At 38.1% G+C, this 27,615-nt stretch overlaps 1 protein-coding gene across 1 annotated transcript; it reads right to left on the reverse strand.

Annotated features, from left to right (window-relative positions):
- Nucleotides 1-27,146, reverse strand: tpo (thyroid peroxidase). The gene is made up of 12 exons (XM_084915558.1): nucleotides 27,118-27,146; nucleotides 24,968-25,128; nucleotides 24,613-24,748; nucleotides 22,951-23,080; nucleotides 22,166-22,360; nucleotides 20,921-21,403; nucleotides 11,555-11,813; nucleotides 8,246-8,416; nucleotides 3,740-3,977; nucleotides 3,454-3,662; nucleotides 3,165-3,339; nucleotides 1-271 (listed from the first exon to the last, which is right to left on the reverse strand). The coding sequence occupies exons 1-12, from the start codon at nucleotides 27,144-27,146 to the stop codon at nucleotides 250-252; spliced, it is 2,208 nt and encodes a 735-aa protein (XP_084771684.1). The 3' UTR covers nucleotides 1-249.
- Between the last annotated feature and the right edge of the window lie 469 nt (nucleotides 27,147-27,615).

The following is a 27,615-nucleotide window of genomic DNA, read 5'->3' on the forward strand; positions in this document are numbered from 1 at the left end:
GGTGTAACGCTGTGTGCGTGGACGTTTATTATCACAGTGCTATACAAGAATTTACTTTTTTTCTTACCTTTTGTGAAATAAAAATTAAAAATCCCATGCATGAAGAGAAATGTTTACATATATAAGTACATAAATATTAGTATTTTTTTCCAAAGTTAAATGTTGCAGATAATAAAATCAAAGAAAAATCAATAATGTCATGTGAACTTGATTATAAACTCATGTAGCATTTTCCGTTCTGTTGCATCGCTAACATCTTAGGGGTGATTCCCTGTAAAGGAAAACAAAAGCATGGTGTTATTTTTATTGTCTCACAGAATAATATTGAAACCAAATCACTGCAGTCAATCAAAACGCAAACACCCCTGCTAGCATAACTTTAAGACAGACAAGTGTTGTTTTACTGTGCACACCCAACTTACCAGAGTAAACTGAAACTCATATGGCATTGTTCGCTTTCTTGACAATTATGAAAAATATGACAGGCAATATTTCTTTCAGTAGATCGACAGACTCTCAAGTGTCGACAAACACAATGTGAAATTTTGTCCAGGAACTCGTGCATTAAGACGCTCACTATTACTGCTTTGGAGAAGTTCTGTACTTTATTATTTTGCATCTTGTGTTTTAAATCTCGTCATGTTAATCGATTTAATCATATTAAATCAAATTCACATTGCCTTGATTAGAGTAAAGCTAGCTTAAGATTAAATTGAGATGATGTTTATTGTACTTGACCTAAGCCCACCCGTAGCCACTTTAGTTAAAGCATTTGTTTAACATGCAAGGCAATACAGCGCAGTGACACAGTATCCTTCTGTACTGATTTCTTACTTTATATTTGTTTGGAAGTTTTTAATATTAGATAAAAGTAACTCAAATAAAAATAAAATGCAGCTTTTAAGTGAAGATGTAATTTATTAAGTGAAAAATGTTTCCAAACGTACCTGGCCATATGTGAAAAAGTAATTGCCCCCTAAACTTATTACCTGGTTCTGCTCATGGATGCCATTTTTGAGTCTCTTTTTTGTTTTGTTGTATCAGGAACACTGAACTTAACTAAGATAAGTGAGCCTGCAGTTCTTTAGATGTTTTCCTGGGGTTTTTTTTGGGACCTGATGGATAAGTTATCAATGCACTCTTGGAGTAATAAGTCTTGTAACCCTTTCCAGACTGATAGATGTCAGTGATTTTATTTCTCACCTGTTTTTAAGTTTCTTCAGATCGTGGAATGATATATTGCATTTTGTTCTATTTAAAAGATTTCTTGGTTTACCAGGTCTGGCAGTTGTCAGGTGTAGGTGTGGCAAGTGAAACTTAATGCAGCTTTCTAAAAAACATTGTTAATCACAGTTGATTCGTGATTTAACTAGCTGGTCATTTACTTTTTCACACAGTGCCTGGTAGGTTTGGACAGCCTTTTTTCTCCTAATCAATGAAGTCAACATTTAAATCATTTTGTATTTACTCGCGTTAGCATTGTCTGATATAAAAATGTGTTTGATGATCTGAAATATTTAAATGAGACATATACAAAAGAAAACTAATAAATGAGAAATAGGAAAAGTACTTTTATTTAGCGTTAGGGGAGAAACTGTACGCCTAAAACATAGTCTTGTAAAAATTAGCAGATAGCAACTGGTTAACTTAACACCAGTACAGGGTTCAAAATGTGACATTGAAACAGCCAATCTATTAATGATTGACAGAGCCATTGGGATGTTCCCCATTACTTTGTGGAGTCTTGTTTTAAAGGTTCAAGTTTAGCACTATAGTCATTATAGCCACCAGTTTAGTTTGGTTTTGTTTGTAATCTGAAGTCACCTTATTTGAATTGGAGGGCAGAAATGTAGCCCAACATATTGTGAAAAAAAATTGTTGGGCTACATTAATGAGCTGCTGACCTCGGATTCACTAAATATAAAAACCAGAAGTATAAGTTTAAATCACAAAAACCCTGTTTGCGTTTTGGGTTCTGTCACTTATCCTACAGTTTTCCTGTAACTCAGATTTTCCTAATAAGTCTGACTTCATGTAAATGAGAATGTTTTATGCTATTTACATGCATAATAATAAGTGTGTATATTTTTAAATGGTCTATATTGATATAATTATAAGGGATCAGGCAAAATTCTACTATTATACATCTGTTCACAGGTTGGTTTTATTTGAAAGAGTCATTGGAGCCAAGTTTATTTGATATCAGCTGTTGCCAACTTAAAAGGAAACCAACCTGAAACCATTCATCATTTTTTATGTCAATAATGCATGAATACACTTATAGAACAGCTTAATAAAAATGAGCTAAGCGAGAACAACCTGAATGTTTAAGATTGCTAACATAACAGTGAGAGACCCACCTACATTTTGACACTGACAATCTATCAGTGTAAACCTCCAATCAAATTAATCCTTTTGATCATTGAGGTTTAATGTTGACGGAGTTCTCGTAATGGTATCTTATTGCGTATTTTATAGTAAGAACATCTTCTGAGAAACACAAACATTTTCCCAACATTAAACTAATGTGTTCATAGAAAAAACATACAAATATTTTAATTGTCTTCCTAGAATTACGAACTGCACAGACAAGATTTCAGAACAGAAAAAACGTGCTTGCCAAGTTTTTATTAGTGGTGAGTAATTCTCTTATAGTGTTCCCACAAATACCTGAAAACATGAAGGAAAGTTTTTTTGTTTGTTTCTTTTTTAAAAAACAGACAAAAAAAACAAAACACTGACCGGATTTACAAAAAATGAGAAAACATTTTGTTTACTGTGACAGCCTGAAAGAGGCAGTGTTCGCAAGGTCATTTTTAAACACCTGTTATTTGTAATTACCTGATTATACTTTTAACATAATAATAAGTGTGTATAGGCTTACAAGCGTATTGAGTCAGTGATCTTTAGCAAATGGCACAAACTATGAAGAAACTCTGCTAAAACACTTCACTCTCCTTTAGTACCAGCAGATAGCAGTAAAGCTCCACTCAGACAGTAGTTCTGCACAAGCATATACACCCTGCAAAATGGGGAATGTCTGTGGTGCTCAACCAAATCCTACAAAGGTGGATCTGCATTATAAAGTATGTTTCAATGTGAATCCCTCACATAAAGTACTGCAGGTAAACATCAAGTAGATAGTTCATAAATAGTTTACATACCTTTTACATTGTGGAGGTTGATTACACCATCGATTGCCCATGCAAACTATGACGGCGGCACCCTTTAATGTGAAACCATGGTAACAAGAGTATAGAGCAACCAGTTGGCGAGATGTAGAGGACAAGATATAATCTCCATTGTTGATCTGTTTAGGAAGGCCACACCGTTTTAAGTCTGGAATTGGGTAAATTTTTCTCGTTAATATGTGGCAGAAAAAAGGAAACCAATTTAAGGCAATGATTTTTTAAATAATAGGCGAAAGATTCGCCAAAAATTTCACAGGCTGACCTTCGCCCATTTCCTCTTTCCAAGCTTCCAAATTCATTGAGGGTATCTGATCACAGGAGACATAATGATATGGATACTTCCCCAATCTGAAAGGATCAAGAGGAACTTCTCCTATGTCGCTATTATCACAGATCAGATGGGATAGAGAAAATTTTAAAAGTTCCTCCTTCTGTTGCTGGGTAAACACACCATCAGCTTCCCACCAAAACCTGAAAATGAAAAATACACAAATTTCACTGAAGCCTTGATTTCATTTGAATGTTCAACCTAGACAAATCTTATGTACCTGTCACCATCACGGAGCACTTTCATCTGCCTTCCAATCAGGCAAGCAAAGAGAGGACCAGTTCTTGAGCCAGGCAAAAGCCTTTCAACAAGTCCTCCTGGATATACATCGATGTTGTCGGGATGTTTGTATAGGTCAAGTATTCTCTTAGCAACCCTGGAGTCTCCCACGGCCAGTGACAAATCATCCAATGTCTTAATGCGCTGCAATCCACAGAATTCCCTCCAATCATTGTATCCTGAAAAGGAATTTTAGCACAGTGTCATTTGAAAGTGAATATATTCATTTAAATTTGGATGTCTTGTCAAGAGTTCTCTTTATGAAGACTACATACAGGAAGCTATTAAAGCTTAGCTAGAACCAGGAAGAAATGGAACGCCAGCTGTCCAAATAAAATCCATTCAGCAGAACTGCTAGAGCTCACTCTAGCATCTTTTCTCTGATTTCTCTGACACAAAAATGTGATCTTGACCAAATGAAAACAACCCATTGATTTAAAACTAAAGTCTGTCTTTCTTATATCGTATTTTTTTTATATTTTTTAAAAAAGCTTTTGCTTACATTAATGCTGTATATGTCATTGACTAGAAGTTAAAGACATATAAAGATAAAAATAAAGAGAGTGATAAAGATAGCCTTGATAACCGTTTTACTAAAAGTTCCAGGGAAAAGGCATGGTCCTTGGATATGAGATTTAGCACAGCTGCACTGGAACTGCAAAAAGCTTTTTTCACATTGGTAATAACAATTCCCAAGAGTCTCATGTGTAAAGTCAGTGGAGTTAAACTAGGCAATGCAAGGTTTTGGCACCTTTCAGACACAAGGCAATTCAAAATGCTTCAAAAGATTTAAGTACAGTAAAAAAAAGATTAAACTTGCATGGAAAGTCAATAGAATGCATTGCAAAAAATAGAAAAACGTTGACCTATGAGTGAGCACGAATGCCACAGGCTTTCCTGCTGCAGGCATAGGTGCTCTGTGAATCTAAACCAGCACTTTTTACAGCTTTAAATATATTCTCATGCAGCATTATATCACAAAATTAGCATTCAGTTTCTTTTCAAAGGCATGAAATATGAAATAACCAGATAACTTTGAGAACATGTCATATACAGATCAACTGTTGAAAATGTTGAAAAGAATAGCTAAATTTCCATTTTGTCAAACATTACTTGTGAAGCAATTAATACCTTTTAAATTATTTGTTCTCACTTTCATCTTAGTCCCTTTTCAAGTTATCGCAAAGCACTTTTTTCCCCCTCAAGTACAGACGTTGTATTTTAAGTGAATAACAGATTGTGTTCCAGGAGAATCAGTCTGTGCATATTTTCAGTCATTTTCCCTTTGAGATTTCCTGTCATGTAAAAATGGAACTAAGTTGATGCTCGCTTCCCATTCTATAGCTTTAACATCATTGCTAAATGTTAAAGAAAAGTACTGTGACAAAAACAAATGAAAAGAAAAAAGGGAAGCATGTAGAGTGCAGGTGAGAGAATCAGGTGATATTACTTTCTGATTTCCTGAGTTCGTGTGATCATGGAAGCTGGAAGAAATGCCAGACTGCAGGGCAAGTAAAATCCACTTGATTGATATGATTATTAAACTGCCTATCTGATTTAATTATTTATTAACTCAAGATGCAGGAAGCCAGTGACTGGCGACCTATCCAGGATGTACCCCGCCTCTCTCCCTATGACAGCTACTGTAGACTGGTTCATTCATGGATGGGTGGATCCTGCTTAACGTGTGCTTATCACAATCAACCACTGCTGGGCTGCTGTGGACAGTGACTTTAAATTGGACCATCAAATTGGTGCAGAGTACAGAGTACTCTGCTGTAAAACAAGCAGCATAAAAGAAGACTAAAAACTCATGCAAGTTCTTCCCTACAGTATATATGCAGCCCTAACAGATCTCTACAGCTATGCAGATAGTGCTCTCTCACCTGGAAAATGAATCAAAAGATCATTTTTGCTGATTACAGCTCACCCTACAGTTCTTCCCCATACACAAAGTGTGCAACCACAGCCTGGATGCCACACTTTTTGCTTTTTTTTTTCCTTCTGGCACCCATGTGATTATAGTAGATGTGTCCCCTGTTGAGTAGAGGTGACCATTCTTCATATTTAGCAATGGCTGTGGAAATTTGGCATGACATTAAGAATAAAAAAATCAGGAGCTCAAATCCACTCTTTCCACCCTAACCCGACTCACCATACTCTCATTTACTTCCCTTAAGACATGAAGGGATCTGAACAGAACTGCACACAATAACCTAAATCTGACTCTAGCTGCTATGACAGTATTGAACTCATCTATCATTCTGCACTAATGCTTCAAACACACCTGGCTGTATAGGATTCTTTCATAGTGCTACTTTCTATATTGCAGTTTTCTTGGGATATTCTGTTTTTTTTTTTTTTCTTTCTTTCTCATGACTCCTCTTGTGAGGGGATTATTTGAATCTGCAAGTTTGCTCACTTAGAGAAATGCTCACAAAGCTACAAGACCATCAAAAAGCTTGGTGGGAAGGTGACAACTGTTGGTGGAGTTGTTTGGAAATGGAAGAAATATAAAACAGCCATCGACAGACCTTAATCTGGAACTCCGTGCAAGGTCTTGTCTCATAATTTTGAGGATGGTGGTGGATCAGCCCAAAACTACACAGGAGGAGCTTGTTCATAATCTGAAAGCAGTTGGGACCACCGTCACCACCAAGAACACCACCGATAAGGCACTGCTGACAAGGTCCCCCTGCTCAAGAAGCCATATCTACACGCCCATCTTAAGTTTGTCTGTTTGCCAGTGAACAGAGAAGGCTTGGGAAAAAGTGCTTTGGTCAGATAAATTAAAATTGAGCTCTTTGTAATCAATTCGACCCGTTTGACGTAAGAGAGTATGACTCAAAGAGCACCACCCACACAATCAAGCACAAAGTCGGGAACATTATGCTTTGGGGTTGTTTTTCTGCTGCTTCAGTGGACAGGTCCATGTACCATATAATTATCGACAAGAACCTCCTTCACTTTATTAGAACACAATCCTATGGAAGAAGCTGAAGCTTTGAGTTGCCAAACAGAAGCAAAGAAACCTAAAAGTTTTACAGAGTGTCTTTCGTCTTTCGAGTTGTGTAAAAAAAATGGTGGCAAAGTACAACAAAGGGTTCACTGCAGTGCTTGCCAACAAGGGTTTCTCCACAAAGTAGTAGAGTAAGTCATGTTTTGTTTGGGGATTAAATGCTTATTTCATTCAATGATTCTCTCCATTAAAATAGAGCTACCATAAAATTAGAGACAGTTCATTTCTTTCTTTTCTAAGTGGGCAAACTTACAAATTCAAATAGTTATTTTCACCAGTGTATATGAATACATCCTCACAGACTGTCAACTTTAAAAAAGATGCACAGCTATTTCATGCATTAAGGTGTGTGTGTTATATAGATTACCAATCTCAGAAAAAAAGGGACTTAACTTTCAAGCTATAGCTGCAGTCTTTTTTATACATGTCATAATGAACGTGAAGTTTTGTTTTCCACCACCTGCGTTCTGCCTGTCTGCTCTCTTTTTTGAGCTTTTACCAGCTTGGCGTTCCTCCATGGTGCCTTTTTTTCTTTTCAGGGATAACTTTGATCTTTGTGGGAGCAATGGCATTAATACAGTCAAAACTTTAGAACTGAAACAAGATCATTGACAGGAGCAGAAGGCAGAGCTGGCTTGGGCATGAAAGCTTGGGTAAATAATGCACAGGTGTTTCCGGTGATATAGAGCTTTATGATTGCCTTGGTTTTTATTCTCCTGGTGTCAGGAGAGACGGTAAGAAGAGAAAACGCAGAAATGAGGAGAAAGGACAACATCAGTCACTGATCATGTTGTTTGCATGCTTGGTGAGAGATTAAATAAATTAAATTCCCATACTGTGTTATTATTCCTTTAAATGAACACAAATAGCGTCCCAGAATCAGTGTGAAATGCTCTGGGATGCTCAGGGGAGTGATGTGTTTGATTTGGATCAGCGTAGATAATGTTTTTGTGCTTATCAGGCTTTATGACTCATCCGTCAGCTTTATAATAACAAATCAAGAAAAGCAGGATTGTTTGCCAGATCACTTCTTTTCTTTTTCTTTTTAAACAAATACCAAAATTCATGTTGTTCTTGTATTGTTAGTTTTAAAATTTCACTCCTATATCTACTTCGTCCTTGTGGGACTACATAGCTCCAAGCTAAAAAGTAATTTATTACAGCACTGCTCATTCCTTATTGTCGACACGGTAAGGAACCAGGAAGCAACAACAGAGTACTCATATTAATGACCACCCATTAAATATGTCAATGGTTTGTCAATGGTCACTAAGAAACACAGTTTGTTGACAAAGGGAAGGACAAATGATGTGGTTTTTTTTGTTTGTTTTTTTAAACAGGGCGTGGAGTGGTTACTGTCGCTTTGATTTGACGAGGATAATCTAATGGCATTTGAATGACAGATCTGACTCTCAGCCAAGATCTTACCTGGGAGGCCGTGATCTCGTCCTCTCTGCAGGTTCAGCGCAGCCAGGTCCATCTGCTTCAGTGTATCAAGGACCACTAGCCTCTCTGTTACTTCATCAGCCAACAGCATGTCTGCGCTAACAGCTGACGCTGCAGATCCAATTACGCCTCTCAGGACTGGTTCAATCCCCCCTAGAAACAAAAGCCTATTACTTATTTTTCCAGAGTCATTAGTATTAATTATTATTTATAGTTCATGTGCTGTTGTGGGTTGCTGTTAAGACTGTGACTTTGTATTTCTTTTTTGTTTTTTTTTCTCTATTAAAAAGATAATATATTGCAATGTTATTAAACTGCGAAAACCTCATTCATTTTTTTTTTGGAATACAGCCCGACTATAATCCAGGGGTTGACTACAATGACAAGAAAAACAACATATGGTTGGAAGGTACTGTTTTCTCTGGACTGGATGCTTTCATTGTTGCTGCTCAGAAATCACTCCCGGGCTTGGATTTGGTACTTCCCAGGGGCCCTCCATTGTCCAAACATTTCTTTTCAGCAAATAGAATGAATGGACTGTTGAGGATGAATATGCTAGTTATCATGACAATACATTTTTATACAGTTTTATAAAAGTAATAAACATGGTTTTCAGTTGTAAGGCAACTGAACACAGCAAGGTAACAGCTTCAGCCACTGGAGGTCAGCAAAACATCCCAACTGGTGTCAAGATAATATTTGAGGTAGCATAATCCATTTAAATGTGAGCCCAGCTGGTGAAGAGCTAAGTAGACCACATTTTATTGTACAATGTCCTGGGGTCAGGGCAGTAAAAATAATAGGATCCACAAAGTCAATCTACCCAGATGACATTTCTCAGCAGAAAGGCTGAGAAATGTCATCTCAGCCTTTCTGCTGAGACGCACCCATAGTGAGCATCACAGTGGAGACGCTCACTATGGGTCCCAGTAAGAAAAAGCAACACAAGGTTTTCTGGGTCAGTGAATTGCTGTTAATAGGTTTTTGTGCAGTATGGTTTTAATGTACTATAAATATTATTGTGAATTGACCATAATATAATATAGTATGAATATTATAATATATTGCTATTTGTTTTGTGTTTGTTTTTTATTTCAAAAATGGATGTTGGAGTTTTAAAGTGGATGAAATATGTCTCATTATTTTTATATTACAAAATATCAAATGAGATTCATGAGAACCAATTGGAACGTTCTGACAACATGAAAGATCGTGTTAACTGCTTCAAAAGACGATGAATGATGACGTATGGAATGGCGATGGCAAGTGGAGGTAGATCGCAGAGCCACTGTGGGGAAAAAATGACACTTTTCGCAGTCGCATTCTGTCAGTGCATCAAGCTCCATCCGTGATACACGCTGGCTCTCTTCCAGTGTGTCCAAACAGTGACCCATCAACTTGTTTTTCATTTTCAAGAAGTGGACTAAGTTGCAGAGAGCCAAATCTGACGAGTGGTCCAGGTGGTGAGCGAAGATTCTGTTGGTGTGGGCAAAAAAAAAAAAAACGTCCTGTGTTTTCAGTTAGCTCTGAGCCAGCATGAGATGTCCTTCTGGCAAGCACTGCAGTTCAGATCATTTCTTCTGAATGCTCTCCCTCAGGACATAACAGTCAAATTTGATACCGGCATTCCCACCCTGGGAGATGAATTTATGGTGCACAGCCTGATGAAGACTAAGGGAAAGAAAAAAACAAAAAACAAGCATACTCTTGATCTCACTACTCACCTGATGTGCTCAATCTAGGTTTGGAAATTGATCCTTCACACAAAATTTGAGCTAGTTTGAAACACAACAGAATGTTTGACTTCCAGGATAAAATTGCACACCATATAGCATATGTGGTTGTAACAGTATTTCCAAAAGCATGGTACAGGAATGCTGGAGGCTGTCTGCACATGCCAGACAACATGATCTTCAATGTGAATTTCAGCCAAGTAAGTGTTCTAATTATTATGGATGTGTTTTTCACACTTTGCACACAGTTATAAGCCTGTATGGAAATACAGTGAAAAGTATTTTAAAGTAAAAATGAAAACACCTCAAACTTTTGTAAGCAGACCCAGAAATTCTGATCTTTAGGATATGATAAAAGGTGAGTGTGTCACAGTTGTTCATCCATCCATCCATCCATCCACTTCAGGTTATCCACTTCAACATCACAAGGGAGCTACATGTCGAGCCTATTCCAGCTATCACGGGGGCAAGAGGTGGGGTGCCAGTCTGTTGCAGCATCAACACAGAGAGTCATGCGCTGACTCATATCTACAACCAATGTAGAATCAGTCGTTAACCTAACCTTATGCATTTTTGGGGGGGGATACTGGAGAAAGCCAGAGTAGCATGCAGACATGAAAGAACAGCAGAAAGACTGTGCGTGGCATTTCTGATTTTGTTGAGACTCAATGTATCATTTTCATTCCCAGCAGGCAAAAAACTCTGAAAAAACAAGTATACACAGCCTCAACCTGAATAAGCTGACCACTGAAGTATTTAGTGGCTAGAAAACAACATATTTTCTGAAGAATTTGAGAGCTCTAATCCAAGTATGAACACTGAACCCACATTCCCCAGTGGTCATGAATACAGGTGGGAATGAATATAATTGTTGTAGGCTTAGAAAAGAAGCTGGTTGCAATATTTTACTTAATAATTTAGACAAAGCATATTATTCTTTTTCAGATTTAAAGACTTAACAAACATACAATTGCTCTCTCATATAACCCATCACAATCATCAGAATGATTTACAATCTTCTTGCTGTTATTTAATATTGAGGAAAACAGTGAATAAAAGAAATGTGGCAAAACAAAATATATGCAAACGTTGCAAAGCTAAGCTACACGGCTGGACCAAACGTCCAAGTGGAAACTTGACACTACTCACTAATACATGTGTCCCTTTGCTGCTGTTTGGGTTTTCAGTTAGTTTGATCATAATGGTCACAATACCAAAATGTTCTGCTGAAAAATGTATAACCTTGATGTTCTGGTCAAATTAAAGAATAGGTTAAAACATGAAGTGGCAATGAATAAAAAAAGGGTCCCTACAGCCTGTACGATAGATTATTCTTCCTGTGAATGGGTGCACACTGTATCGCTCATTTTCTGGGTTTTTTATAGAAAACAAAAATTCCGATCCTGCTTGTGTAAATTTTTTTAAACTGCATGTATGCAGCTGATTCTGGAGCTGACCTAAAAAGAGTATTTTTCTTCTTCCTCTTCCTTTCTTTCGGTGTGTTTACTGTGCTTGCAGGATGTGTTATTGGTTTCCATTCTCATACGAGTGCACTGACCTTCTTTGACTATTCTCCATGGACTGAATAAAGTATTGTGCAGTCTCAAGTGGGGGAAGCGCTCATCCTCCTGGAAGCTCTCATTCAGTCTGCAGAGGACTGGGGAGATGGTAGCATGGCCGAACCTGAATGCGGCTGTGGCGAACACGTTGGCGATAGAGGGGTCCACAGATGGATCGTACCCCCTGTAGGGACCAATGTAATGTTTGAAGGACTCTGGGCCAATAATTTTTGGAGCATAGTCTCTTAAGGTTATGATCTGGGAATCAAAAAAGAAAATGGATGGACATCAGAAAAAGGGAAAAAGCGCAAAAGATTTTATATGTGTATCACCAAATTCTAAAGTCTATACTGAGTTTGAATAGAAGCATACTTTACAAATAAATACAAAATATCCTCTTTGAATGCCTGAAATGATATCTGTGAATGTGTATATACATACAGCTAAAGGAATCCCTGTAGGATTACCAGTGAAATGTCTACTTGTATAATAACCCTGGCTGTGATTGCACACTTGTTTCCTCACGGTTTACTGCAGAGAATTTCATCTGTCCTCATCACTATTTATAAATGCCTCACTTCAGCACCCGAATCTTGACTCATGTCACAAGGGTGCAACCCCACACACACAAAAACACATACATTAGTGAGATATCGTCCATCATTTTTGAGTTAGTTAGTTATTTATTGCAAAAGGAAGCACTGGAACCACACACAGTAAAATAACTAATTTGGATTTTATGCACATTTTGTAGATGAAATGATTAGAGCACAATGGGAAAGATGGAAAAACCAGGTATTCCCCTCAGGGTTCATGTGGCCCACACAACCTTCACCACTACAGAGTTTAGCAAGAGGAGGAAACAGGAGGAAAAAAGAAAAGTCAGAGAAAAGTCACAGTGACAACTGACACAAAATCAGCTCAAATTCATATAAGATTTTTTACATCACATCTGGAATTTGGCTCCTGGAAAAACAATTCAAAGAGGTTTTGAGCATGACCGAAAAGTGAGAAAAAAAAAAACTTTCCTCAGGTTCAAGACAAGAAACTGAAGTATCTACCAAGTACAGGAGCCCAGTGAGTCACATATTACAGGATAGTAACCAGAACCATATATTAGACTATTGCAGTCCACCAGTTACAGATCAGACAGGCTGATCAGCCATTACATTAAAACTATCAACAAGGGACGTTAATAAACTTCATCATCATATTAAACTGGAATGTTCTGCTGCTAAAACTACTCACATAAACACTGATGCAAACCGTTTACTCATTCCATGGTGACTCCAGCAGCCTCCCATTGCAGACACATGCAGATACATCACAAAACTGCTAAATAATTACTTAAAAAACAGAAAATATCCCAAGTTTTGAACCCTCAATCCACAGAGGGCCCACTTTACAATTCACAGGTTGCAAAGGACCACCCTTAATGGATCTCATTTCCAGGCCTCAGTGGGTCAAAGCTGTTTTAGCAGCATGAAGGCCACGTATACAGTCTTATGCAGGTGGTTTTCATGTTGTGTCTGATGAGTGTTGGGTTTAGTATTCCATTTAATGAGCTTGTGCTTGTGTTCAACCTTTCACACACTTCATTTTATCTCCTTTACAACATGCCAGGCTTTTTTTTTTTTTTGCTTGAAATGTATTCCTCACCTTCTAATTCACCCAGCTGCATTATAAGAAGAAGGCTCCTGGAAATGTAATCCATACTGTACTAGGGGTTAAAAGCCAGGCTATCTTGGGACGGCCTTTGATTTTTCTGGCTTGGAGAAAGCCCCAAACCTTAATAAAAGTGCAGTACGGAATTTTAAAAGAGCTCCTTTAATAAAATAACAAGTAAATTCACAGAATTATTTTCTAATTGTTATTGCACGCTGTATGATTTGCAGTTGAATTGAATTTTCAGATAATGAAGCTCATAAATGTGATGCTGTTCAACAGCTGAAGCTCTTACTTAATGGACTGAAGCACTTTAGGCGAAGCAGGTCTGGCCCTTCAAACTGTATCGTTTTTTTTCTCCTTTCTTTTTAACAATAATTCTCCCGCTATGTCTCTCCCACTTTACAACTAAATAGAACATAATGATATTGCCTCTACACTTCGGGAAAAGCAAAAGCCCTTCACAACTGTGCACTGTGATTGAAGTCAGAATGAAACCAGATGTTGTTAGCTGATCATTTCCTGTTTCCTGCAAATAATAGACTTTCTCTCTGTATTGAAATGGCTTCTGACCTTTCAGTCTGTTTGTTCTGCAAGTCTTGTAGAGTGATGTTTTCAAGTGGCTGCCCACAAACAGTCTACTGGAAACAAAGTACGGATAGTTTCACCTGCCTGCTCCCCACTGTTTTCACTCACAGCCTGAGCTGCAGATTTTATGTTACTTTTTTAGTACATGGGAATATTTAATGATACAAAATAATAACACAAACCTTTTTTTTGCTGACTCGGGTGTAAAGCTGTTCATTAAGTTGTTTCCATATGGTGACCTATTTAAGTGTTTTCTTCTAATTAGAGTACGTTGTGAGCATTTCTGGCTTTGATTTTTATGTCCATGCTAAAATGTGTAATCTTCAAAGAAATGTTTTCTGTATATACTTTAAACACACCCAGTCTCTGTTAGTGTTGTAGCATACCCGATGTAGGAGGAGCAATGCAGTACGAGAGCCACACGGTCAAAAAATGTAAACATCCATAACATATTTGCTCGCATTCCTGTTGATGTCCAACCAGAAGAAAACAAATCTCCATTTTTATGCAGATAAGTTAAATTAGATTTTTTAAATTAGTATTCCAGTACAGTTAGAATGGAGGGGGCAACTGACCAATATTTTTGGATTGATAACTCTGACATAAACAGTGTAAGCCACAGAAACATACTATGTCTGCAGGTATGCATCTCCTGGCATCCGCCTTAAAACACTTCCCAGCCTAATTGCTACCTACCTTTGGCCTGAAAGTGGGTTTTTCTGTTAGCAATTACTGATGTAGTGCATAATTTAAAGCATTAAAGTTGTGCTTTTACAGTAGCTTGTCAAGAATAATGCAAAATGAAAACAGCATTCTAAAAAATACTCACCCCGTGTGAGCTTGTTTGTCGGGAACAGCTGCAGGAGGATTTAAAAGTGGGGTGGAGGGGGTGGAGGGCTTCGTGAGAGCTGTTGGGATTCAACCATATGGACCGAAAACCACAACAAGGAGCTGATAGCTGCTGAAAGGACTGCATTTAGATGCTTTTCCCCCCAGAGGGACACAATTACAGCAAACTTCCACATTACAGGAAGACATATCAGTCCTGATATTAAAGATCCTTCTCAGTTGCGCTGCTATGTATGCCTCAATTATTATTAAGAATTAGAAGTTAATATCTGTGGCAGGTACCGTAAGTTGTTTAGACAAGTGCTACTGAATGGTTTTTCAAACACTCTTGCCTTATAAAATGCATCTCGAGTGACCCTGTTTAGTTCCTATCTGTTTATTTTGGTTGTTTTCTTTCTCACCTGATCTGTGATTGACAACGTTAATGACGCCTACATCAAGTTCCAGGATTTTTATTTTGCATACAAGAGCTCACACTTAATGGAAATGAGTCACTGTTAACAAAATTAGTTTCATCTGTGTTTTTTCCCTGTTGGCTCCACAGAAAATGTCTACTGTGGAAAAAAGAAAACATGTTTTTTTCCTCTAATTAACAACTCATTAGACTGAAAACTTGATAAACTTCACCAGTTACTGAAAACTGAGAATGTCTACGAATAGTCAGATTTTCTTAGGAAAGTTTCACAATTAAAAGCTGGTCAAAATCTCTAAATAATAAGGAAAGGTGGGTCTTTATTACATCTTTTACCAAAAGATTCACTGGACTATCCTTCCTATGAAATGAAAGCAGATAATTACTGCTGTAATTCATGAAAACAGTGAACAAAACGAAGTGGGGCAGATCATGTCAATCTTAAATATAAGCATGTTTTCTGTTTCATGCCATAACCTGCTGATATGTTTTCCATTTTCAAAAATATCCTGTTAAACCCAACGTGATGCTGCTGTAATAAAATCTGCTACTTGTCCAGTTGCTGCCTTGCATGAAGAAAGTAGTGGTTAATAAATCCAGAATATACAGTGTACTAACTGATCGAAGTTCATCTATTTCATGGTCCTGAGTCTTATCTCTTGCAGTTCTCTATTTAGTCCTTTGAGAATATTTTCTCCTGGTGATTCTGACTTCAACTTTTCTTCAGTTCCTTATTTGACGACTTTCGTTCCCTTCGTATCCTGTCTGTTCTAGTCTCATCTTTGTGCTCTGTCTTCTGTATAAAGTCATTTCACTCACTATCTTTTTTTCAAGTATGCATTCCTGCATTCTGTTACTTCCTGTTTTATTTTGATAGTCTCCCTTCTGTTATGTTCAGTTTTGCTTCCCTTGTCTCATCAGTTAGATTCAGTTCAGCTGTGTGATTTTCCCCCACACATGTCCACTACCACAGTCACCCTCCTGTGTGTACAACGCCGTCTCCCTTCTCAGAGTGTCAGCTCACCTTCCCTCTGCACTTCTGATGTCCCTTCAGATCAGCTGAGGTAGGTGATTGATCTAAATAATTTTACATTGTTTGTAGAAATCTTAAACAAGGAAAGGAGAATGGAGTTGCATTAGATCATGAAAAATAAGCATATTGTTTTTAGTTTATTATTTCTGGCATATGTTGCATTTTTTAGTCCAATCTCTGGAATGAAGTGATATTTGAGGACAACTGGTAAAACTGTTGCTGTAAGGAAAAATGCATATGTTGTAGTCCATCTTCTGAACTTTGGGCTTTCATGCATTTCATACATGCATTATACAGTCGAGTGTAAAAGCAGCCTGATCCCCTGAAGTCTGTATGAATTTTCCTTTACATGTTTCCTTTCACTTTAAATAATTATTCGATCACAACTTAGCGACTCCTAATCCGGGACTAGATGGTAGATGATGATATTTACTAGAGCTGGGAGATACTGTAATGGTGACTCATTTGGACAATGATTAATTCATAATGATCTCATCCTACCTTTCTTCACAAGTACGTTCTCTGATTCAAACACTAAGAACATTAATCAAACATTAATTCATCACTGGTTGCTCCAACATCAGTTTACATCAAGTAGTAAACCATCATACCAGGTATTTACTCAGTCGCTCTTAATTACTTCAAAGTTACTCCATCAGTATCAAGCTGTTGCTGTCAAGCCTCATACTTTCCCAGTGCTTGTGGGATTACATTTTCTACATCTGAAAAAACAGATCTCCTAGTCTGCAGGCCTTGCTAAAAACAGTCAACAAATCTTTCATGTATTAAAAAGTGCTTGTAGTTTAGTTTTGAATTCTCTTACTCCCCCCCCCCTTCTGTACTACTTTAATTCTTTTCTTTTTTTTCTCCCCCTTTTGTTAAAATAGATAACATTACATTCTGCTGGTTTGCAGGCTGGTCAGACTAGATAGTCCCTCACTTTTCACTCTGCTTCCAATACAGGGATTTTCCAAGCTGGTCATGGTCATAGCTTCAGTATGTAAATCCTTTACCTGCCTTTTATGCTTCACCCTCCCAAATTATTTAAAGAACCCTTCCACCTTAGGCCATCTCTTTTTAATATTGTAAATCTCTTTCCCCTAGCATTGTCCCTGAGTCACCTGAAAATACTAGTTTCTAATCCACTGCTGTAGTCAAATGTCAGCACACAAAATCTGACTTATTTTCCCCTTGCTAATAAAATGTTTGGGGAAACTGTAAGATAGCGCCAGGGTCACCGCTCCCCTTCGGTATAAGCAACAAATCCTTTGCATTCAATCATAAAACATTTTCTTCATTATTTTTCATGAAGAATGTACACACGCTTCCTTCATCATTAATCGCCCTCTGCCTGAAGCTGAAAGGAATAGTCCAATCAGTCATTGTAGTGCACAACGTGCCTGCACCCAACACCACTGAGATGGTAACAGTTTCTGCTAAGCTCTGAAGCCTGGCCAGCCACAAAATGTGTGATCTCATCTTTAGCAGTAGTAAAAAGCGTATCTATTGGATAATAAAGACACATAAAAATAAATAAAATGAGAGCGCCATCATAGCTGTGATGCCATCTGTTACTTGATTATCAAGAACCTACAAAGAAAGAACAGACTCGTGTTTTGCTTGGAGCAAAACTGAGGAAATGTAGCTGCTTGCATTTACTGGCTGTTTCTGTGGACTGGAGGGACACGGTGCTACAAATACACTGACCAGTTCAGTGGATACGTCAGTTTCCAATATGAAATCAGGCAGATAATTAACAGTAATTATTTGGGGGCATGTTTCTGCACAAATTAATGGTAGCTATGTTTCTTAGCTGTTTGGTGCTGGGCAAGATTCTTAGAGGAAGCTTTAAAACAACTGCTGGGTAAAGGTGTTGACTGGAAAAAAAATGAAAGTGATTCACATGATAATTTTCTGTTGTTCTGTCTCTAGCGACTACAAGCAGAGACTTGCAAATATGTATAATATTAATGTGAACAGTGTTTAAGATAAAATGGTTCCCTGCAGCCAATTTATACCAATTTATGGGCTTAGGAGTTGCAGGTTTCAGATATGAAAACTGTAGCATCACCAGCAATGACAGCAAAGCAGGGAATTCCATGGCTGGTTGATCCTCACAGTCATCAGACTTAAAACAGCAGCTGTCAGGGTCGGACAACTTCTGAATTCATTAAATCAGCAGAGCTTTCCCCATAGAGAAGGCTTTTCACTGTTTATCTTCATAATGTCTCGCTCAGCTCGCAGAGGGAACTGTCATTCTTATACATGGTGCTAAAACAAGAACTCCATCTTCACTTACTGTAAACGGCACAAAAAGCCACATTGCTGAAGATCTCACACGCTTCATCAACCCTAACTCAAGTTTAATTTATTTCTCGACCTCGGAAATCGAGTAGTTGCTGCTTTGGAGCTGTTAGTAATAACCTCAGATACTACTGCAAAAGACTGATTGAAATAATGCTATTGTTACAGGGACTTAACAACGCTGAAGCTAGATGACACAAATCAATTTAAATACAGGCACGTCTTAAAGGCATAAATGTCTCGCGTAATTTTCTTTTTCCAAACTGTAGACAAAACTGTAGTTATTGTACTGTGCTATAAAGGTCTCAGAAACATGGAGTCTAACAAGATACGCACTCGGGATGGGATTACCTTTGCCACCAGAAACACAGTGAGGAAACTTGGAGTGATTTTTGATCGGGAGAAGTCAACATTCATCTTGAAAACAATGCAGGACTGCTTTCTTTTATCTGATCAGTGAAAAAGAAAATTCTTTAAGTGATGTTGAAAATCTAGTTTGTGCTTTTGTTACTTCTTCAGTAAGGTCTTGAATAATTAGACCAGGGGTCCCCAATCCCAGTCCACGAGGGCCGGTGTCCCTGAAGGTTTTAGATGTGTCCTTGATCCATCACAGTTGATTTAAATGGATAATTTACCTTCTCAACATGTCTTGCAGTTCTCCAGAGGCCTGGTAATGAACTAATCATGTGATTCAGGTGTGTTGACCCAGGGTGAGATCTAAAACCTGCAGGGACCCGCCAGCCCTCGTGGACTGGGATTGGGGACCCCTGAATTAGACTGTGGTTCACTAAATGCAGACTGGGAGGCAGAGCCTTCAGCTTTCAGACCTCTCTCCTGTGGAACCAGCTCCCAGTTTGGTTTCAGGAGACACACACCCTCTCTATTTTTAAGATTAGACATCAAGGTTTTGTTTTTGATGAAGCATATAGTTGAGGCTGTATCAGGTGACCCTGAACCATCCTTTAGTCTCACTGCTACAGACCCATACTGCTATTGTACCTACAGTGTCACTTTTTAATGTCAGATAGGTTTAAAATGAAAAACACAGTAAATGGAGACAATGTTGTCTAAGACACTTTTTCTGCCTCACCTTTAGGGATACAAGATTTTTATTTTTAAAAAGTGTATAGGTTATAAGTTTCTATACTTGTAGATTGTCACAAGAGCATACATGTCGTGTGTTGCAATTTCTGTGCATCACAGAAATACCAGAGTTTGTTTTCCATGTGCACAGCAGCTTCAGACACAATACAGTCAATGCTGCTATAACCTCGAGTAACTTCAAATGAAAAGAATCGCTTCTTTTCTTTTATACATCTCATTCATATCAGCTTGCCCATGTAATTGTGACACACTCGCATCTGCAGACTCTGAAATCACTGTGCTCATAAATGCTAGATTAGTTTGTTCCCCCTCAGGCATCATTTGTGTTACTCGGTAGAAGCTTTATAGCTGCGAATCACAGTAGCTTTTATTTTCGTCATATTCTGCGTCTAGTGTCGTAGCTACGCTTATTTAACAGCGCTGGTGATCGAGGACGGTATGTCCAGATTTTAAAGTCTAAAATCTGGACTACGTGTGAATCCATTAGAACTTTAGTTGTCTTGCCTTCACACAGATTAGTGCACAACCTGCATTTCTTTCATTTCTAAACCCTCCCTCTCAAATTTGATCTAGTACCCTTTTTGAAGCTTTTTCAAAGGTTACCGTGCCTGTGAATGCAAACAGTGCTTCTTCTGTGGTAATACTAGGCAGTTAATGTTAAACATTAAATAGCAGAAATTGAATTATGTTTGTTTTCCTTGAGCGGCCAAGGATGCAAAACTGAAAGTAGCTTTAGGGTGGGACAGGGGTTTGACAAATTTTAGATTTAGTTTTAAATGACTAAAATCACTATTAGCCTACTTGAGATGTTTATAATAAAAACAAAATTGGCAAAATAAAAAGTCACACAGGCCTGGAGACGGTTGGCAACCACTGGTCAACTAGGAAAAATGTATTTCTTGACCGGTTGGCGAGTGGCTGCTGGAAACTGCTGACTATCAACCTCATGTGAAGGCAGGTGAATCTGGTCACAGAGAGGGTGCTGTGACACAAACTTTCCTGTGACTGCTTTGGTTACTTGCACATTACTGCAGTAAACTGCAGTTTGCATGGGAGATGCTGACTCATCGCAAGTACTTGCAAAGTAGTCTTGAAAGTGCGAAAACTTGAAAGAGAATAAGTGTGATGCAACCTGGAAATACAGAGTTTACAGTGCTGAAAGCTTTTTTGCCTTTCTGCTGCAGATTGCTGCTACATTTCAAAATGTGCAACTTTTATTCTGAAATGACAGATTGCAGACTTTGCTCTAATTACCTTTGTGTGCCTACTTGGGTGCTAGTAAATTAACATTTTGGATACTTTCTCTTAAATTCAGTAGTTTGTTCAATGAATTACATGAAATGTCAACTGAAACTGAAATTTTTGTGTCACTTTTTAAATCTGATTCAGTTGGGTTTGGTTGTCACTTACCTGGTGCAGTGCACCTATGATCTTACGAGTCTCTTGGTATATCATCCCTGGGCTCCAGTGACCATTTATGTGTTTCAGTGCCTCTGCAATTCGATTGTGTTCTCTGAGCCACAGCGTGTGCAAAGAAGTCAGAGGCAGACCTTCGCTGACCCGGTTGTCTCCTGCACTGAAGCATTCAACTCTTTCCCCTTGCAGATCTTGGTGGCAGGCTGATGGCAGCTTGGTTACAAATGGGAGATAAGGCCTTCCTTTTGGATCTTTGAATTGGGCATTGACAGCAAGTTTTCCATTACGGCCAGGAAGGTCACGAAGGAAGCTCTCCAGCTTTTGATTGTGGCCGTAGACAGCAGAAGCATCAATGAATGAAGTCATGGCATTGAGCTGTTGTCGCTGCAGGGCTTGTCTTATACCAGACTGAAAATTGACAAAGCAGTCTGATGTGGAGCGAAAAAATGGCGTACAGCCTTGTAGACCATCATTCATCTGCAGAGAGGATAGAATCATTTACTGATCATTTAGTGCTTCCGGTAAACTTTAAACTACTGCTGATCTACCAAGTGTATTTGTTGTCGTCTTTGTCATGGAATTTTGAAGGCCCAGTTCACATTTGGAAAAGTAAACGTATGTAATATAAAGCAATGCCGCCTTCTCCCAGGGTGAAAGGTAGTGTCATTTTGTCAGATGTCACCTGCAAAGTAGGATGGCATTAAAAAGGACTGACTGGGCTCCTGCTAATAACTAAAGGCAGTTGGAGAAGTCTATAACTCTGGGCAGGTGACCGCTTGTCATCTAGCTAGCTGTAACATCTATGCATGGTGTGAGATTTTTCTCATGCACTCGGTCTCCAGATTACCATGGCTTCCATTTTTTTCCATAGTTTAAAGCTAGCTGTCATACAAGTACAGAGGGTCCTATAGTACAAACAGGCTTGGTGACAAGAACATTAACACCATGCTCTTGAAATTTTCAAACAAGGATGCACAGCTCTGTCCATCACCACCACCAGAGAGTTCATAGCAACAGAGATTTTAAAGTTTGTTTGTTTTTAATGTAAATGGGTTTTTTGGGCAGTACTACAATGAACCTATTAGTGTGTTATTTTATGTATTTAAATATGTGATTATCTCAGGATTCACTGGGCTGCTATTGTGCAAAGGTCCAGGATAAAGGGATTTTTTATTTTTATTTTTTACATGAACAAGTGCAAGCAACAAAAATAAAGAAAATGATGGATTCTCTGTTTACCTTAATGGGAAAGCACGGGTGCACATTTTCACACATTTTTAAACAGTCCACATCTGACCCATCAGTGCTGGTGCTTTGAGGCGTCAGGGTTATGTCATGGGATATATACTGGCCCCAGTCCACCAGCAGCTGACAATAGGAATCATCTTTCCATTTAGAAGCACTCGTCATTATTTCCCTGCTGACTGTCCGGGCCTGTAGACAAAGCAGGATTTGTATTTTGTAGTACTCAAGTAATGCAACACATTAAGTATCAAGATGTTGTTCACTCACTGTGAGTCAATAAGAAATGGAATATTAGGACTCTGATTTATTATCTGAAACACTGTAGTAAATTTCAGCAGTCAGATATGGTGGTAAACTGTTGGCTGGATACAAGTGATGCATATTTGATGAGTCCTCCAACTAAAGGCCCTCACTCTGTGTAATGAATGCATAAATTAGGACTAAAATTGAATTCAAGTGTGAACAAAACGGTTTCATCTGCTTTTTTGGAAGAAATTATGTTTATCCACATGATAAGAAACCAACTGTTTTTAGGTTATGGATGTAGTGTATACGCTAGATGCAATATTTAAATGCAGTTCTAATCTATGTCATCTTACACTCTCCTGTGCTCTTCCTAAATTGCTGTGGACGTTATCTGCTGTGAAACAGGTGAGGAAAAATAAATGAAATGCTACATTAACTCAGGGTTTTGCAGGGCGAGCCGGCTTCATTTCTACATTTCTGTAATTTATCCACCAAGACTTTTGTGTCTGTTGGACCGGTATTTTGTAGATTACCGGGGGAAGTTGGAATCCATTATGGAGCCGTTCTGGGTTCCAGCCTTTTGGTTCGCTCTCCCCGTCTTCGTATTCAGCTGGTAGCCATCTGACCAAGGCAGTGTTGGCTGCTCCCCAGCGAGGATTTTGCCTGACAAAGAGAAACATGAAGTGTGTCCAAAAATACTGCCATGCAAAACTGTGTAACCCCTTACTGAAAGCAACATCCAGTTTTCTGGATTATTAAGGTTTAAAATGGTGCATTCAGTACATTCATATAAATTAAATGTACAGAAATGACAGTATCTGTTTTGACGGTTAGTTTGTCGTTATGATCCTGTGAGAAACATCATCGGTGCCGCACATTGACTTAGTGCTTATGTCTCGATTTATCATTGCAACAGCATCATTTTTATACTCTTAAATGACTGTTTAAAACCAAAAAGGATTGCAAGAACCTGTCATGTATTTATTTATTTTTTTGTTGCCTTTTGCCTCCTCGTCAACAGCTGGCACACACATTACACACGAGATGACTTATCAGCTGACAGCTGACAAACATTTCATAGTTCCAGCTTCTTGATTTGAGAATTTTCTACTTTTAATTAGACATCACAAGCGAGGAAAGATCCGAGAAACCAAATGATAATAAATGCTCATAGGCAAAACATACCCTCCTTTATCATCCTCCTATACATGTATGGGCACCATAATTTACAAAATTAACATTATGACAACATTAAGACTGAAAACTAGCATTTGACACTAATCTCTTTTGGAAAGTGAAGTAACAAGGGGTCACCCCCCCCCCCCCTTTTTTTTTTTTTTTTTTTTTGGCCATTATTAAAAAAATCCATGTTAGTTACTTAAGCATGCTCTACTTTGATACCAGAGGGAAAACAACATATTTGCCACAAAGGTCCATCAAAACTGCTCAAAAGGGATTAAAATCACAAACATTATTTAGCTGTCCAGTCAGCAGAAATGAAGCTGAGCAGATGGATGAGTTGTTTTTTTTTTTTTTTTTTTAATAACCCCTGTGCAAAGGTTCTAAAGGGTGAGTTTATCCACAGAGGGCAAGACTGCCTTGCACCAGGCAGAAAATATACTCTTTAAAGCTGTAAAGTGGGGTGTTTAAAATGGGCAAACTATAGGCTTTCACATGCTTTTGAAGTCGGACTCAAGTGGGCAGTGGAGGAGTTGAAGTTTTTGAAGGGGCTTAGCTTGGGAAGCAGGTTCACCTGTTCCCCTGTGTGAGGAAGAGATCGTGGCTCGTGTTGCATTTCAGTAATTAAAAATAATGAGAAATTATGAATATACAAATTATTGATGAATCAACATTTGAAACTTGACAGGTACTTAAATATTCAAGAATGTTGACTAGTTCAGGAAGTTTTTCTTTTTAATTCTTTGAGAAAAGCTTTACTAAAAACAGCATGCAGTGAAGTGAACATAACTAAATATATTTCATTAAGTTTAAGATGATGCTGATGATTATCAATACATTTATTTGCTACCTGTATGCATCGAAACTATCAAAACAGATAATGGCTTTTCTAATCCTGACATACTGTAGTTTTGCCTGGAGGCCTAATTATGTGCTTGCTAAGACAAAATTTACATTGGATATGAAATGAAGTTTTCATTTAGGGGAAACGGTTGTTCAGATGTCATTTTAACTACCTGTTGTTGCAGAGTCCTGATATCAGTCGATACTTGTAGAGATGGGTGTACCGACAGGTGGCTGGACTTGTAGGAGGACATTTTGACAGCTCTGCAATCAGCTTCAAATGCTTCCATGACAACAGTTGTTCTTGAGCTAGAGTAACAAAGCAGGCAGAGTTGGACTGATTGTTACGAAACTTTTAAATCTGAGCAAACATTATTGAAATTCTGTTGCTGATCATATGTGGCCGGTTAAACTGTTTTACAATGACAGAACTAGTAAAGGTGGTCTGACTAAAAATGTAGTAATGAAAACTTTTCTAAATGTTCCATCCAAGGTGAAACAGAGTTTACTAAAAGAAAGGAAATCTACCGGGTGTTGTGAGCTCCTGATTATATCTCTGTTTCACTTTCTTCTTTAGGACACGAAGAGTCTTTTGGAAAACCTCTGCAGCCCTAGAAATGTGCTTCGTCTCAGGGTCGGCTTGCCGAAAGAATTTAAGCATGTGTTGGGAAGCTGAGGGTTTGGTCCACCTAGCGAGGAAAATCAATAAAAGGGCAGTTACGGTTCCTTTGATCCTTTTCTGCACAGATTATTTGAGGTAAAACTGAGGCAGACAATCTGACAATCTGTGATGGCGTATTACCGTTGCCTGATGTCGAGTAAGTCTTCATCTACATCATAAAGGCTTTCTTGATGTGGTGAAATAAGTAATTCTTTGATGGATGAAGCTGGAAAATATTTTTTGAACAGCATGAGACATTTTAAAAATATCATTTCATCTATCATGTTCTTATTCTGTAATGGTGATATTAAATATACATGGATCAAAGTAACTTGTTTCTGAGATGCTACAAAGTAGTTCACACTGGGAGTAGTTGAACACCAAAACATGACTAAGGAGATATACTGTTTGAACTAAAACTAGAAAAAGGAATGACAAAAACAATAATTAAATTGACAATTCACATGTGACGTTTCATTTTCAGTTTATCAGTGAAACTGTTCAAGCATCATGTATTTATGTGAGCAGACTAAAGACACGGCGATCTCAGGGAGAGATCTGGGGCATTAAAACACGATGACGTTAATGCTGCGTAAGCACTGAGCAACACTTGTCCTTTTCCACTGCACAAAGTTCAAGTGGCTCAGTGACGAATGCATGACCGGGGCGTTCCTGCACAGCGGTCAGGATTAAAGAAAAAATGGAAGGGGAATGGTCAAAGGGGTTTCAAGGATGGGGAATGTAAAGTACTAGTGAAAATCTGTAGTTTCTTATTACAGTGCAAAACCGATAGTAATCTGAGTAACAACCACAAGTCAAAAAGTAACTAAACTGTTTGACTCACTAACAACATATGAAGGTAGTTAAGCTACAGCCAGTCTTCAAAATATAGTTAAAGTACAGCAGATTATGTTTTGTTCACTTCTGCCACACTGCTTTGTACTAATGTAGAGTACTTTTTAAATATTATGTGGTATTTGAGTCTTCTCTTTGCTTTAATATTTCAAAATTTAAATATTGATAACTTTAGAACTATCCCATGTGTTTTTAAGACTGTTGATATTTCTAGTTGTTACAAGTGAATTTTCACTGCTTTTCAGATACTTAACTTACTTAACAAACTTACTTTAAAATAAATAGATGCCATTTTGGAACATTATATTAAATTAAGTAATTTGTCTGGTATTTTGGCGGCACGGTGGTTTGCGTGGGTTCTCCCCCGGTACTCCGGCTTCCTCCCACAGCCCAAAGACAGTTAGTGGGGATAGGTTAATTGGAAACACTAAATTGCCCATAGGTGGGAATGCGGCGACCTGTCCAGGGTGTACCCTGCCTCTCGCCCTAAGACAGCTGGGATAGGCTCCAGCGCCCCTTAAAAGGACAAACAGAAGCTGGATGGATGGATATTAAATGAAGTAATTTGTCCAGTATTTGCAGTTTTTATTATTAACGTAGCATTCAAAATGTTGGCATTAACAAAATGTTAAAATACTCATTAAATCATTTGATTTTAAATGATTAAAATAAGGCAACGTTATCTTACAAAAGGTGAAAGTGTTCACTTGAACTTTACTGTGAGCAAACATTGTTTGTTTTAATGTAAATGACTCGGTGCAGAATCCTAAATATTTCTGTATCCAGTCAACTTATTTAAGCAGTGCATCCAAAAAATTGAAGAAAAAATGCAATAAAATAATTTTCTCTTAAGAAAAATGTGACTTCCCACAGTGATATTGCTTGAATAGAAACTTCTAAGAGGACAGTGCATGGCACATTACTAAAGCTTTGTTTTAACCAGATCTACTGTATCCAACACATCCAGCTCTTTTCTCTGAGGGAGAAAAGCAACTTCAGCACTGACAAAGAATTTGCTACATGAAGACAAAGTTCTGGTGAAAAAAAGCTGATAGTGACCCCAAGGGAGGAGTAATCTTTAAATGATTTCTCAGAAGCAAAAACAAGATGAAACTCTTGGGATGATGTGTGAACGCTCCCTCTCAAGGATCTCTGGGTTTGCCTTGTGATGGTGTCAATCCTCTCGTCCATTGAGCGAATGAATTAGATAAGAGATGTATGGATGGATGTTTTTAATGAGATGACTGGGAAAATAATAGAAACGTGGACTGAACCAGCTCCATGCTGGCCAAGTAGCATCCCATCCTTGAGAACCATGTTTTGACGTTGTTGCACAGTCACTGACCTTAGAACTCATTTAAGGGCACTTAAAAGACCAAAGAACCTATTTCTGAGAAACTTGTGTTATTCCAAAGAGTCCATGTAGCTCAAGTCATGGTCAGGCTTAGTGGTGCCTTTTGGGGCACAATGACCTGACAATTTAGCACCATTTACTTTGCTTCCACTGAAGCCCTCAAGGACTATTTATCCACCCAGTGATAGTGTTCACTGTGTTCTTATCTGAAGAACTATACTTCAGTACCAAGTAACAATATGTCCTGATACTGATATCATTTAACCCTCATTCTCAGTAATAACTAGAGACACTGCCTAAAATATC

This window comes from Perissodus microlepis, chromosome 19, assembly GCF_051167445.1.
Source record: "Perissodus microlepis isolate ML-2025 ecotype Zambia chromosome 19, ASM5116744v1, whole genome shotgun sequence".
Taxonomy (NCBI): domain Eukaryota; kingdom Metazoa; phylum Chordata; class Actinopteri; order Cichliformes; family Cichlidae; genus Perissodus; species Perissodus microlepis.

Coding starts and splice junctions, on each gene's coding strand:
- tpo (XM_084915558.1), bottom strand. CDS start 27,146: ATGGACGAGAGGATTGACACCATCACAAG. Junction 21,404..22,165: donor ACCCGTGCTTTCCCATTAAG/GTAAACAGAGAA, acceptor TCCTCTCTGCAG/ATGAATGATGGTCTACAAGG. Junction 3,978..8,245: donor ACGAGATCACGGCCTCCCAG/GTAAGATCTTGG, acceptor ATTCCTTTTCAG/GATACAATGATTGGAGGGAA.